At 39.9% G+C, this 15,025-nt stretch overlaps 1 protein-coding gene across 1 annotated transcript in view; it reads left to right on the top strand.

Annotated features, from left to right (window-relative positions):
• slc5a5 (solute carrier family 5 member 5) overlaps nucleotides 1–15,025 on the top strand; it is a 19,347-nt gene extending 4,322 nt beyond the window's left edge. Inside the window, exons 2-16 of the mRNA XM_028587748.1 lie at nucleotides 3,034–3,362; nucleotides 3,801–3,866; nucleotides 4,047–4,098; nucleotides 5,145–5,212; nucleotides 7,671–7,825; nucleotides 8,445–8,585; nucleotides 8,994–9,123; nucleotides 9,853–9,941; nucleotides 10,584–10,696; nucleotides 10,960–11,030; nucleotides 11,198–11,284; nucleotides 12,440–12,587; nucleotides 13,094–13,246; nucleotides 13,479–13,564; nucleotides 14,957–15,025. Coding sequence (XP_028443549.1) covers nucleotides 3,034–3,362; nucleotides 3,801–3,866; nucleotides 4,047–4,098; nucleotides 5,145–5,212; nucleotides 7,671–7,825; nucleotides 8,445–8,585; nucleotides 8,994–9,123; nucleotides 9,853–9,941; nucleotides 10,584–10,696; nucleotides 10,960–11,030; nucleotides 11,198–11,284; nucleotides 12,440–12,587; nucleotides 13,094–13,246; nucleotides 13,479–13,564; nucleotides 14,957–15,025 — 1,757 coding nt within the window. The remainder of the gene's footprint in view (nucleotides 1–3,033; nucleotides 3,363–3,800; nucleotides 3,867–4,046; nucleotides 4,099–5,144; nucleotides 5,213–7,670; nucleotides 7,826–8,444; nucleotides 8,586–8,993; nucleotides 9,124–9,852; nucleotides 9,942–10,583; nucleotides 10,697–10,959; nucleotides 11,031–11,197; nucleotides 11,285–12,439; nucleotides 12,588–13,093; nucleotides 13,247–13,478; nucleotides 13,565–14,956) is intronic.

The raw sequence follows: 15,025 nt of genomic DNA, 5'->3' as shown, positions 1-15,025 counted from the left end.
GCAAGCAGAGTCACAATTAGCACATTTTTCTATGAAGCCACAAATCCAATTAGACCAACATCTATCAAAAAAGACTTAAAATCCTAAAAATGCAATCTCCCACAGTTAAAGACTCCTGCATTGAATCAATAGCCTTCAGTAAAACTGTCACCTGTGCTGATATGCAAGCCCAAATGGAATCTGCAGATTTGTATAATAATTTTTCAGCGGTGATCCAGAATAAAATTGTGAATTTAGCACATTTAGCAGATTTCAGTTTTCTGCTTGTGGTGGAGATGTGTTAACATGAGTTTCATTTAATTAATTTTTTTTAAATCTGCAAAAAAATCTGCATCCCTAGATTCTGTGTGGCCCTGCTATTGTGGTATATTCAATGACTGCTTTCATAAGGGAAGACATTCATTTAATTCAAATCTAGTGAAAGCAAATGCAGTTCAGTGCAGAAATGTACTCATCTGACATGACACGGAAAAGAGAACCAGATGACAACTGCGGTTTCCCTGTTCAGCACTGAGGGTTTTAGCAGTTTCCTGTTGTAGCTGTTAGCAGTAACCTGATCTAAACTGCAAACATTTTAATGTTCCATTAATTACAGATTTTTTTTCTTCAGTTTTTATAGATTTGTAAATTTCCAGGTACACATTAAATGATAGTTTTGGTAAACCTTTACTGACACACCATCCACAGTCTTAATCAGACATTAAAACCAATGTCTATAGGCTATAAACTTTTCAAACTTCTTCTGCAGCTCAATCAACTTCTCCTTTGTCTATCTTTCAGTGTGATTCAATGAGTAGTTGTTTAGCTAAAATTTGGCTAATTACTCAGCTTCCGGCACAGATTTACATTTTGGAAGAGAGTGATGCAACATAAAAGCAGGGGTGTCGGACTGGGGGGGTGGAAAGGAGACTGAGTACCTCATGTGAGGGCCCAAAAAGATGCTAGAATGGTAAGAGGACAAGACTGCCATATTTTAACATAAGGTATCAGACAGAATGAATACCAATTACTCTCTTATTTCATACTTACTCTTACCTCCATTTTCCATCTTTCTCTCGCACACACACACACACACACACACACACACACACACACACACACACACACACACACACACACACACACACACACACACACACACACACACACACACACACACACACACACACACACACACACACACACACTGGGGTCATGTGCTGCAGAAAGAAGGCTCCAGCAGGACCCTGCGCTCCTCAACATGAGACACTTGAACATCATTTTCCTTTTAGTCACACACCTGACTGTGCAAACTCCGTGATAAACTCCGAAGGGAACTTTCACAGTGTGCGCACGCCTTACGCACGTAGTAAAGAAGGTGTTTGGAGGCGAAGCAGCTGCTGAGGAGTGAAGAAGACTGTCAGCACATTCCAGTGGAAGCAACAGGACTGAAGTGGTGAGTCTTTTTTTTTGAAATTTTAATTCAACTTTCTGATTAGAAAGTTTTTTGCAGATTTATCTTCAGTAGCAGGTAACTTTGAACTTGTCTTTCTTACTTACTGCAACTCTAAAAACTGTAAGAATGTGATATGTGACATTTTAGCTGCAGTACACTTAATCCAACTATTCACAATAACTATTCACAATAATACCACCTAAACTTACTTTACTTGCTAATTGAAAGAATATTGCAGTAGGAGCATATTTACATAGTATAGCTTCCCCCCCTATTAAATGCAAAACACACAACCTTTGGTTACACTTAAAAAATATATTGGGAATTAAGATCCCACTTTTTCAAATGTCCACTTTTACAACAAAAACAAAATCATTATAAATCTTTTTTTTTCAGGATAAATTTAAGTTACAATGTCTACGTGGTAAATGGACTACATCTATAGCGATTAACCTCTCATTCACACACCGATGCATGGAGGTTCCGGCCTGAACATCAGGAGCACTTTGGGGGTCAGTGTCTTGCACTTTGACATGTGGAGAGGAGGACGGGGAATCAAACAGCCAACCTTGTTGAATTAGTGGACAACCCCCTTTTCCTTCTGAGCCACAGACACATACACTAAGTTACATTAAGTAACAATTATTTAATGTTATTATTTTACATTACTACTCAAAGTAGTAAAATCCCCAGTAATAATATAAAAAATTGTTACATGCAGTGAAGTCTATATCCTTGACGTTCCACTCCCGGTATTGCTCCGTTGCCGACGAAAAATCTGCCGGATTTCACTTGCCTTGGGCTTTCTTTGTGTTGGCATTTTAAACTCCAGTCGATTTATGAGGACTATGGTTAACCTTTTCTCAGATCTATGCAAGGTAAATCCAGACAGCTAGCTAGACTATCTGTACAATCTGAGTTTTCTGTTGCGCGACTAAAACAACTTTTAAACGTACACGTTCCACCAAAACAACTTCCTTCCGAGGCTATTTTGCAGCGGCATTGCGGCTTTTCTCCGGTGCTTAGCGCCGCCCAATACAATTGGGATTGGTTTAAAGAAATGCCAATAAACCAGAGCATGTTTTCCTCCCATCCCCGAATGCTATGTGGAGTAGCCCGACCCTTCCCCAGCGCACTTTGGAGGAGGGTCTGGCAAAGCAAGACTACATGCAGTGATACCCCTCTTTTGCTTTTTACCACTAACTGTCAATTCTACGGTTATCACTAAAAATATATTCAATATTATTTAACGTTTGTTTGTATAGGGACATGAATGTAAACCAATGCTACACTTATCATTTATAGCCTAAGCCAATTTGCAATGGCCGTCCCTAGATGGGCCTTTAAAAACACAAAACTCAATAAGAAAATACAAAAAAAAAACAATACAAGACACAAACTAATACAATAAAGGACCATAGAACAAAATGCACCAAATCATTCATGACTACATGAATGATCCCTCTTCAAAAACATCTATGCCTTGTGTCTCCATCAGTCATTATATGGTCACTAATTGACTCTAATTCACACTGACAGATCAACCAAACTACAAGGCAGAGGGCATCAAATAAAGATAATGGAAGAGCAGTTTGCAGGCTTCGTTCTAGCCGACTACGCAGTCTTTGCTGCCATGTTGTCCCTTTCTATGGCCATCGGACTCTTCCATGCCCTGAAGACGAGGCCAGGGGGAGCCACTGCTGATGACTTCTTCACTGGGGGTCGGAGCATGTCGGCAGTGCCTGTTGGGATGTCGCTCTGTGCCAGTTTTATGTCAGCAGTCCAGGTTATAGGTGTTCCCGCTGAGGCTTCTCGCTATGGCTTTAAATTCCTCTACATGTGCCTCGGACAAAGCATCAACTCCCTGCTGACAGCTTACCTCTTCCTGCCAGTTTTCTTTCGACTGGGCATCACCAGCACCAATCAGGTCACAATAACTTTCCAGTAATTGTTGTGAATTGAACAGGAGCATCATGTAAACAATGTGTACTGGTGAAAAATATGTATTTCAGTTTCATGTGACCTATTTGCAAAGATTTAGACATACAATGTTAGAATTTGATGGTAGTGGTTAAAGGTTTTTGGACCAAACTATATAAAAAGCAGACTTCTTAGGAGAATTATAAGAGACAAGGGTTTAATTTGAGGGTTTAAATTTATTGAACACAAAATAATTAAGCATTCAAATACCCAAGGTATTTCTAGCCAATCATAGTGTAGAAAGAGGGTCAGGATTTCTCTGTCACAATGTTGAAATGCACCTGTGGGTCTGATGTGTGGGATGAATTTAAGAGGTGAGGAAGGATGAGGGATGGGTGCAGAGATACTCTGCTGTATTGTAACTCTAGCCATCTGCCTGTCACAGTATCTGAAGATGAGATTTGGCAGAGGGATGCAGCTGTTGGGGAGTGTCCAGTTTCTGGTGGCAACGGTAAAACACAATGTTCTCTGATCCAAGTCAATGTTTTATTCTGTGCTTTTCAAGAGGGTGTCACATTGAGAGAACAATTATTGTGCTAATATTTGCTTTGGCTCAGATTCATAAACCAAGCATCACCTGTAAAACTTTATTTCACTGTGTTTTCTAAATTCCTTGTTTCATTTTCCCCAGCTGCTTTACACAGGGATTGTCATCTATGCACCTGCCTTGATCCTCAACCAAGGTAGGAGAGATGACCGAGTATTGAAAAATGCCTTGTCATTCAATACCAAATTTCAATACCTAAGGAGTAAATTACCTCAACATCAGTGAGCCAATAAGCATGCAGAATGCTTCTACCAAGATCTAATAATGCTGGTGATTGATTCGCTGTCAACAAGTCGTAAAAGCATGCAGAAAAAACTCTGTTATGCACAGAGACAGAGTCTGTTGGTGTATTTTGAGAGGCTTAACTACAGTGTGAAAGTGAAAAAGAGCTGAAAAGAAAGATTTGTACCTTTTGGTAAAATGGATTTTATAAAATTAGCATTAAAAAAAGTATTGTTCATGAACCGGGTTCGAAGTCACAGTAACGGTATCGACAATTTTTGAACAATACCCAGCCCTATAGTCTGTATGCATTAATTGGATGTTTTCATTAATTTGGCATTTCAGTTATAATTCCCACAATTCTGATGTTTGGTCCATCATTCACAAATACAAAGTAATACATGATTTTCTCCATAAATTCACAACTTCATCACACGTGAGAATAACATCTAAGACCTGGCAAGGTAAACTTGTGGGAACAGATCCACTGCATTCTTTATGCAAATATTGTGCTTTTCACTCCACCACATACATGTTTAAAGCTTTAGTTACATTTTGCAGAGTCAGATTATTAATGCAAAATATAATCAACTAATAAATTGTGATGTATTTTTATGGATTAAGCTACCCGGCAGTATTTAAAGTAATTGAAATTAGCTCCACCTTTACCAGTTGCAACAATTTATCTAATTATTATCATCTTAAAAGGGACATTCTGCTTGGTACCTACAGTATATTAAGTAAACATCACACTCTTCTTTGGGACTATATAACTAGCTTGCTGGCAGTAATGTACTTTCACATCGTGATGTCAATTGAAATATGTGATCAAAACATCAGAGTGTGGTGAATGCTGTTAAAACACTGTTAATGACTAGTCATGTTCTAGAGTTTAAGAATAAAGTGGTAAATTAGGCAATATTCCATATTAACACATTAATACTGTGGGTTGTTTTTTAGCTACTGGACTCAATATGTGGGTGTCTCTGTTTTCTACTGGGACCATTTGCACCCTGTACACCACACTGGTAAGGAAATATTTCTTTCCATCTCATCAAAGCTGCATGGCACTTAGGGGAGACACTCTTAAACAGACTGGACTGATTTCTGTCAAGATTTAAATGTGCATCCAGAAATGCATAATGGCAGGAGTCCCAATGCTTTTAAAATAGGCTTCACGTTTGCAGTGATTTTGACACTCTACCCATTGAAGATTTAGCAGTGCATGCCAGCAGTATGATCAATTTTACCGTGACTTCTAAAGCTGCTGACACACCAGGGAGATCGTCGTCAGTCGGTTAAAGTTGGGCCGTCAGCAGCCCTAGTATTTTTGGTGAGTCCTGCACCGTCGCCACTAGTCAACAAGTCCTCCTAATCATACAACAATATTGGATGTTTATTCCTACCCTCTAATACAACCCACAGGAGCGTTTTAAATTAGCGCCTCTAGCGCTGGGAGGAAATACGACCTTATCAGACCTTTTCAGAGAATGTAACAGTTGCAGTTCTAAACACGTCATTAACTTTGTGAAACGGTCACAGTGTGGTTAGGTTTAGGCATAAAATCTACTTGGTTATGTTAAGGCACCAACATTAATTAGTTAGGTTTAGAACAAACAACTTATGTGAGCGTTTTCCGGGGGGAGGACAGTCTACACTAGTCGACCCTCGCTGGCCTTTTATTGGCCAATTGAACTCTTCTGATTGTTCATCTTCTGATCAATCCAATACCCGATATAAAGCTGTCAAAACTTGCCAAAAATGGGGTAACCTCCTGCTTACCCAATAGAGTGTGCGGGCTGCCCTTGTTGCTCTTTGCTGCATGCCATCCCCTCTCTCCCCCCTTTCCTATCTTTCTATACTATTTAATAAAAAAGAGAAAGCCCCCAGGATTGAACTATTAGAATATCTACTGTATGTTTGGCCAAGACACTTACGATGTAACAGTCGGCCTTCGTTGCCACCAGTTCTTTGACGTCTGCCTAGTGTATCAGTCATAACCAATGCCACAGTTAGACGAGGCAGGACTACCCAGGCTTCTTCTCCTGTTTTAAATCCAGTGTGTGGTTATGGGGTGTTGTTTCTTAGAGTTGGTTGTGAGTAAGACGTCAGTATGTTTCATCCAAAGTGCATGTTGGATGGTTGAGTGGTGTTTGAAACCCCCATCTAACACGTCTGACAATTTTTTGAACTTTACAAAAACAATACGACAAGCATGCCTGTCACACCACCACCTCATGCAAAGGCTGATGAAGTGGTGGGGGGCCCAAAACTTTTACAAAGGGATTTTTTAGAAGCCGACAAGACGCTGGATATGTGCAAAACTGTGGTGTTTGAAACAAAAAAAAAACATACTCAGACAAAGGGCACACAATGACACCATGGAAATTCACAGAAAACTATATTAAACTGAGGCAAAATTACAAACAGATAAAACAGCAATCTCACAGCAAGCTGCCAAGTCTTTTCTATCTTCCCCTTCTTCTGAAGGCACTTTCTTCTTCTCCTTCTTCTTCTTCTTCTTCTTCTTCTTCTTCTTCTTCTTCTTCTTCTTCTTCTTCGTTTCCGGGCAGACTGATTACTAGGCATTGCTGCCTCCCACTGGTGATGAGGACAATCTAGCTTACATTAAAGATCCTCTTGGAACTATATTTTCCAATAGGTCTGTGGTTTTCAGGAAATTAATTAGTTCCAGTGCTCTTTCTTTTTGATTAGGACCATCATACCTAAAAGTTTTTAAGGAAAATATTTTTAATTCCCAACTCACTTAGAGCTTTAATTTAATGGCAATTTTGTACGTCGCAGCCTCAGTGGAACCTCCCCTGACTCCACTAAAAGTGCCAGGATCGGTATTGTCCAGGATGCCCTAGTACATAACCTCAATGCCCTAGACTGAACCACATCTAACTTACCTGGCTGCTGATCCGTATGCAAGACATCCATATATGTGCACCCACAACACTAGGCACCCCAGATATTATAAAAATGTCATTCACTGCAGAACTATCTTACCTACACCTTAGGAGTGCCCAGCCTCTCCCTGCTGAGAGGACCTATTCAAACCCACATCACAGAACCATAGCAAAAACACTGTGAACCCTTAAACCAATTTACCAGGCTTATGTCATTTTATACGCTTCAAATACTTTATCAAATAAACTAAACATTATACTGAAATTAAGGATTAAGTAGGCAAACAAAAAAACATTGTTAATTTTGGGAACAAGGCCTATTGAAAAAGGGAGAAAGGCAGCGTTTTCAAAAAGCCAACTTCGATTTAGTGAAGGTGAAAACGTAGGTGGTGTTCAAACATCTCTTTCAAGTTCTTAACACCCAGACTTCTATGTAGACAATGAAACAAGTGGTACAGCGTAAGTAAAGAATACATCTTGTCCTTAATTAATAAATTGAATTTATTCTTTGTAAAAGTCTCCGATGTTGTGGTGTGTTTTCCTGTCTGTCTCTACAATCATCTGTCTGTAACAGGGTGGCATCAAAGCTGTGATCTGGACTGATGTGTTCCAGATTGTTGTCATGTTGTCCGGCTTTGTGGCCATTTTCATCCGCGGCACAGTTCTGGTTGGTGGTCCTGCAGTTGTGCTGGAGATTGCCAAAAATGGATCACGCATTAATTTTAATGAGTAAAAACACTGTTTTTTCCCCCCTTCCATTTTAAGACATACATATCTGAATGACCACACATTACTGTGCACAATAAGATGCTCACACCATAGAATGTTATCAGAGTCTACTACAGTTTCTCTGCAAAAGTATATTTTTAATGATGATGCATCAATTCAAAATTATATCAGGCTGATATATAAAAATGAAAAATGAAAATACAACTTGTTACGATGGGTATTGTTCTCTCTCAAGTTTTTCCATTCCCGAACAACTGAACATTTTTATTCATGACCTGAGAAACAAACAAACTCAAGGTCCACTTACCAGCTTTTTCTTGAGTTTTTAGATATTATTTTTTGGGCCTTTATTTGATCAGACAGCTGAAGACATGAAAGGGAAGAGAGAGGAGGAATGACATGCAGAAAAGGGATGGGGGGAATTGTAACCCCATCTCTGCTCAAAAAGTATTTGCATCCAAGAGATGCTGTCACTAGCTCTGGAAAAAGCTATTAAGTGGACCCCGAGTTAAGATGTTTTTTTGTCACACTATACTTGAACTTAAACTCTAGGTGTTGTAATGGAAAGAGGCTGTGAAGAGTGGAGTGTCACTGATTTGTTCATAATATTTTCCACCAGTTTTGGTATTGACCCGCGGCAGCGCTATACCTTCTGGAGCCTTTCTGTCGGAGGTGCATTGGTTTGGCTGTCCATGTACGGGGTAAACCAAGCTCAAGTCCAGCGCTACATCTCCTGCAGAACAGAAAGAGACGCCAAGTGGTGAGTGGAGCACTGTTCGTCATTCAAATAAAGATCTACTGTATCAGGTGTTTTGGACAGCAATTTAAAAGCTTTTGTGAATTGAATTTGAATTTATTGAATTTAGTTTATAAATTGTAGAAAAACAAGAATGTAGCATCTGTGACCTACAGGTTTCTAAAGAGACATGGATAGGTTTCATGACAAGTGAAATAACCACGGCACAACAGGGCAAGACACTAATCAATCAAGCATGCACAGCCCTAGTCTCGCATTGCCAGACCTATCTCCACAGTGCTGTGTCAGCACCAGCGTATGGTCTGGCTACACTGCCTATCTATTCTGGGATAGGGGAAAACTGCTCTGGCTTGCTTGTATTTCTTTTAACCAATCCTGGGTCACTATAATGATGTTTTCTTTTGATTGCAGGGCGCTGTTTGTGAACCAAGTGGGTCTGTGTGTCATTGTGAGCAGTGCAGCAACCTGCGGCATCGTCATGTTTGCTTATTACATCAACTGTGATCCACTGAAGTCTGGGAGGATTTCTGCCCCCGATCTGGTACACAAGACACTCACAGTGATCCATGACCAGAGCATGATGCTGTGTCGTCGGGTTCAAATGATACTGGGTTTTTAAAGCTGTTAAAAGAGAAACATCTGTACTTTTAGGGGTTTGTTTGCCAAATACTCCGTCATCCATCATTTTAGGTTTTTTATTTTTAACCTTTATTTATCCAGGTAAGTAGATTGAGAACACATTCTCATTTCACACAGTTACACATTCATACCTGGAAGCTGCCCAGTACAACCACAGTCTGATCTGCAGGCGCTGAGTAGCTCCACTGGAGTGGTTGGGGTTGAGGGCCTTACTCAAGGGCACCTCAGCGGTGGTAGAAAATGTAACGAGGAAGGGACAGGTTCTTTCTTTCACTTTCCCCACCCAGATTTTATCCTGCTGGTCTGGGTCTGATTGAACCAGTTACCTTCCAGTCCCAAGCTTACTTCTTTAACCTTTAGGCCACCACTGCCCAGTTATGATGTCTGACTGGGCTGAAGTGTATTTTATAGATTGTAAACAGGATAAAAAAAGTTACTTTTATTGGTTGGTGACTCAATTAGAATTAATCAGATTTTATTCAATAAAAAAACAAGTGGAAATAATTTATTTTTCCAACACAGATATTTATTTCTTCATTGCTTCTCTCTCTCTCTCTCTCTCTCTCTCTCTCTCTCTCTCTCTCTCTCTCTCTCTCTCTCTCTCTCTCTCTCTCTCTCTCGTCTGATGAAGTATATGCCGTACTTTGTGTTGGAAATATTCCGAGATCACCCTGGATTTTCAGGTCTTTTCCTTGCCTGTGCATACAGCGGGACTCTGAGGTATTTCAATATTGCTTTTTCTAAACTAAACTCATGGCAAGTCTCCCCCTTAAATGGGAACCAGATGTGGAACTAAGTACATTTACTTAATTACTAGACTTTTGTATAATTTTGAGGTACTTAGACTTGAGGATTTTATGCAACTTCCTACTTCTACTCAGAGGGAAATATTTTACGTTGTACTCCATTACTTGTTGAACAAGTACTTTTACTTTTGATACTTTCAGTAAATTGTTCTGCTAACAGTTGTGCACTTTTCTGAAGTAGGATTTTGAATGAAGGACTGTGACTTGTAATAGAGTATATTTTTATACTTTTGAGTCGGTACGTTTACTTAAACAAACAATATGAGTAAGTATTCTACCACTGCAGGGAATTAATTCCAGCCCATTAAAGCTACAATGTGTAGAGTTTGGAAAATTTTCTTTAATTTAGCAGCCTCTTTTGGTACAGTGTATGTATTTGTCTTTTAAAGCAATACTTTGTGTAGTTTCAAGATTATAACAAACCTTAAAGACAAATATTTGAGCATTCTGTTGTCGTCAGTGGCTCTGGTAGTCACAAGAAAGAGCATTAATAGCGTGTAAACATAACCAGTGAGCTGCTGATGTGGAATAACTGTTGACCACGTCTTTTTCACAGCACAGCCTCCACAAGTATCAATGCAATGGCTGCAGTAACAATGGAGGATCTGCTGCAACCTCATCTGCTCCACATGACCCAGAAGAAATTGATACTTGTTTCCAAAGGACTGTGTAGGTCATTTCTCAACGAAAACATCCACTTAATTAAGTTGTTTTACTCTTGTATGAATTCTTATAACCACTTTTCTTTTAAAACAAACCGACAATCATGGTATAAGGCAGAAAACTCACTTGATTTACGCTAGCACCAACTATTACTTATTTGGAGTACAAATCATATTATGTCATCATTTCGACCCAGCAGATGGATGGATACCACTTCCTGTTGTTATATATTAGAACTTTTGGGACTTTAAATCTCTTTTCTCTTTTAGCTTTCCTGTACGGTGTTGGTTGTATCACCATGGCTGCTCTCTCCTCCTTCCTGGACTGGGGAGTTCTTCAGGTATAATACCTAAATCTTATTTAATCAATTCTATGACTATAATAGTAAATGAGAAATGGTTCTGAACTGAACTAGTTCAAGTACAAAATTTACTTTGTATTCTGTAATAAAGTCTCAGTGATGTGTTTGATTGCTTTTCCAAAGCTGCCTTTGTCTTCTCTGTTCAGGGGTCGTTCACTGTCATGGGTGTGGTCAGCGGTCCATTACTGGGCGTATTCATTTTGGGGATGTTTGTTCCAGCAACAAACAGGCTGGTGAGTGATTCGTGTTTTTTTCTGTGTTGTGCACCGTAGTTCATTTGTTGACTAACTTGTTCTGGAAAACCTATAAGAAATATGGACATTCCTAAAATCCTTAAAGTTACTCTAAGCGATGTCACGCGTTTTTTAGGCCACAACATTTTTTGTCACATACAGCAAACATCTCCTTACTATCCGCGAGCTGCCGGTCCCCTGAACACACTGTAAAAAAAAACACGGTCTCTGTAGACAGCCTAGGGTCCACACACGCCAACAAAAACAAAGTGGTCCAACCTGGACCATGCAAACATACACAAACCGTGTTCCAGTGTTCAGCCAATAACCGACAAGAAGGATGTGCACTGAAGCACAGAAGGGAGGGAACGGGATGAGGAGGAGGGAGGAGCGAGCTAGTCTTTGTTTTGATTGAAAATACTTTGAACGTCAAAAAGAAGTAACGTCACCCAACATCGCTTAGAGCACCTTTAAGTGTGGTAAAAGCCAGTAGCTTGGGATTGAACTTTAGAAGAACGTCTCAAAAGTTTTTAAAACTTTGGTTTCCTTTTTTTTCAGACACAAAGCTTCTCGCAAGATATATCACATAAATGTTAGAGTCAGAGCTTCAGCTTTAAATCAAACTTAACAATTGATGTTAACAGCCCCCTCTCCCTTCGTAAATGATCTCCCATCATGTGGACATTGCATAAGAAGGCCAAAACAGTGCTTCTATCTATCTTGAAAGCTTTGCACTTTCCACGTCCTTCTTGTGAGAAAACTTTTAGAGCTGTTTCTGCATATTGTCCCGTTATCGAGACAGTTTTTTTAGTCTTTCGGTCTTTCCTCAGCAGACTCAAAATCAAGAATTAATTGAATGACTGCATTCACTGATGTTAGGTAATACTGATTTATATCATTTTATGTTAGGTGTGTTGTGAGATTATCAAGGTTTTTTTTTTATAGAAAGTTGATCATTATATAAGGACAGGTCTTACCTTTCCATGTGACATGTTTCATTTTGCAACAAAACTCTTCCAAAGTATGTTATGTTAACATTTGCTTATGGACCCATCCTCAAAGAATTAGCACCGACAAAGACCAACTGATGTGTTGCATCCAGTTTGCCTCAAATTCCACCATGTCTTCTGTTTAAAGTTGTACTTGGGCTTTCAGGGGGTGTTCTCAGGAATCTTAGTGGGCTTCTGTGTCTCTCTGTGGCTGGCTGTTGGTTCAACTCTTTACCCACCCAGTGAGGCTACTATGGGTGTCCTGCCCAGCTACGCAGGCGAGTGTAGACCCAGCAACGTCACCCTGAACAGCAGCCCCCACCAGGACCAACCCTCCATCTCCCCCCCGCTTCATCCCAATGACCCAGGGTCAGTGAGTTCAAGAATGCCTGCATTGATGACTTTCTCCCGCGTTATTATGGATCCCACGTAACTTCTAGGCAAGTCCCGCCCTACAAAGCAGCTCGATTGGTTGGGGTTAGGCATTGACCTCAAGTGGTTAAGGTTAGGATAGCCGATCGGTCAGGGGATAGGACCTGAACAAATCAGGTTACGTGACCTTGCGTTAGCATGGATGCATGGCCAATAGTAGTGTGTGAATGCTATTCAAGGGCGGGCCTTGCCTCGAAGTTGCGTGGGTTCCATAAGAACGCCTTTCTCCCCCATGTGGTTTACATCGGTTAAAGATGGTGATCAGCATCTATAATCACAATTTATTTGTACTAAAAGGAATACAAATATAAATGATAAATTAATTCCTTAATGAATATGGTGTTTAATAGTGTAGAGTAGTAAAACAACAGACTAAGTCCTGTCAAAGATACATGTTACAGCAATACAACTATTGTAATGAACCCTTTCTTTTCTAAAACTAGGGGCCTGCTTCACTTGTACTCCATATCCTACCTCTACTTTGGTGCCATGGCGACTAGTTCAGTCGTGCTAGTTGGGCTGATAGTGAGCTATGCGACAGGTAAGAAGATAAACAAGAAAAAACTCCTGACACACAATGACAAATTATTCAGAACTGCTGTTTTAATAAACTACACTGAGTTGCCAGTAATTTAGATTTACCAACCTACATCCAACACAAGCTTCTTATGTTCCTCAATTTTGCTTGATTCAACTCTGTTGTCATTTGCATCTGTTGTTATTTGTTTTGATGAATTGCATTACATTACATTGTTGTTTCTCTCTACACGCAGGACCAACAAAGAGGCATCATATTAAAGAGGGTTTGTTATGGTGGGATCTAAACAAAAAGCAAGTAGAAGTCCCATCAGAGTGCAGAGTAAGTACAGTCCTATATCACAAGCTTATGCCTTTGGCGTCTGTTGTTTTATTAGTGTAGATACTTCATAACGTCACTTCATAGCGTCACTTCATAACGTCACTTCACAACGTCACTTCATAACGTCATTTCATAACGTCATTTCATAACGTCATTTCATAACGTCATTTCATAACGTTCCCATGGCAACAGGGGAAAATGGCTGCTCTTGTGTGAAGTAAACGCAACATTTTTCAACTTTCTGCTAAGTTATATGTGACTTTTTTGCAACGAAAATGCAGGGATTATGAAATCATGCAAGCCCCGCATATTGTGCGCAGAAATCGTGGCGTATTTGAAATGTGGCGTATTTGAAAAATGCAGTCCCGCATAAATATGCAGACTTTGGCTGATTATGCATTGAATTATGCGATTGCATAATTGCGTTTTTCTGGAGGGACTGCTCACTATAAAAGCACGTCTCTCCCGAAAAAAGCCCAGTCGGCTCTGATTGGTCAGCTTTCCGTATCAATGTTCCTGTTGTTGCTGTCTCCGTACAGTTGGTGGCTTCTAGTGCGTTACATTTGTACTCGGTGGTCGGAATTTCCAAAGTCAAAGTCGGAAACACGCCCCCTGATGTCCCAGCAGTAATGTGACACGAAATTAGGGAGAAAAAAACAACAATGGTAGCCAAGACTAAAGCTTCTATAGCGGTAGCAAGTAGCTACAGTACTTGAGGCAGTAAACACTGCGTGTTAGCCAAAAAAAAAACGCTTCAGTAGTCTGCCTGGAGCAGATGGCCAATTACAGCAACCCAGCTCAGAGTTACATGACACAGAGCCGAGAGTAGAAATAAACGTTGAAAGTGTAGCGTCCAGAACCTTGGGAAATCTATGGTTTTTGCTCACAGGGATTTCTCTGACATACGTTTACCTCATTATTTGAAGCTTTGGCCACGTTTAACTTGAAAATCTGACATTGTAACATTACAGATATGACAGAAAATACAGAAAAGCATAATAGGTTCCCTTTAAGACCGGAACAATGTCCAGAAAGTTTCCCTGTCTTATGCACAATGCATGCTGGGATGCGCCATCTGTGAGTCAGAATAGCAATAACCAGGTAAAGAAATTAATTAATTAATTATTACTTACCAAAAATAACTACACGCATGCAGTTTGCAGTTGCAAGCATACTTATATTATAAATATAACGCATGGCAGACATGGTAGATAAGTGTATGTAGCACCACATCAACAACTCTAGAAGGCTTTACCCTACTACAGTCGCAATCAATATAATGTTCAGGGAGTGTGCACCTGGGAATTATTGTTTAATATAGGCTAGTAACCTGGTGTCCATCAGTTTTTATTTCTTACTGTTTTAAAGCCGGAATCTTGGTATTTTTTGCAGGTACTCAAGGTGACAGATAAACCACAGCTTGTGCCTTTGAGAGACCTGCATAAAGAAGACACAAATTAA

This window comes from Perca flavescens, chromosome 9 (assembly GCF_004354835.1).
Source record: "Perca flavescens isolate YP-PL-M2 chromosome 9, PFLA_1.0, whole genome shotgun sequence".
Classification (NCBI taxonomy): domain Eukaryota; kingdom Metazoa; phylum Chordata; class Actinopteri; order Perciformes; family Percidae; genus Perca; species Perca flavescens.
This window is presented reverse-complemented; position numbering and strand designations above follow the sequence as displayed.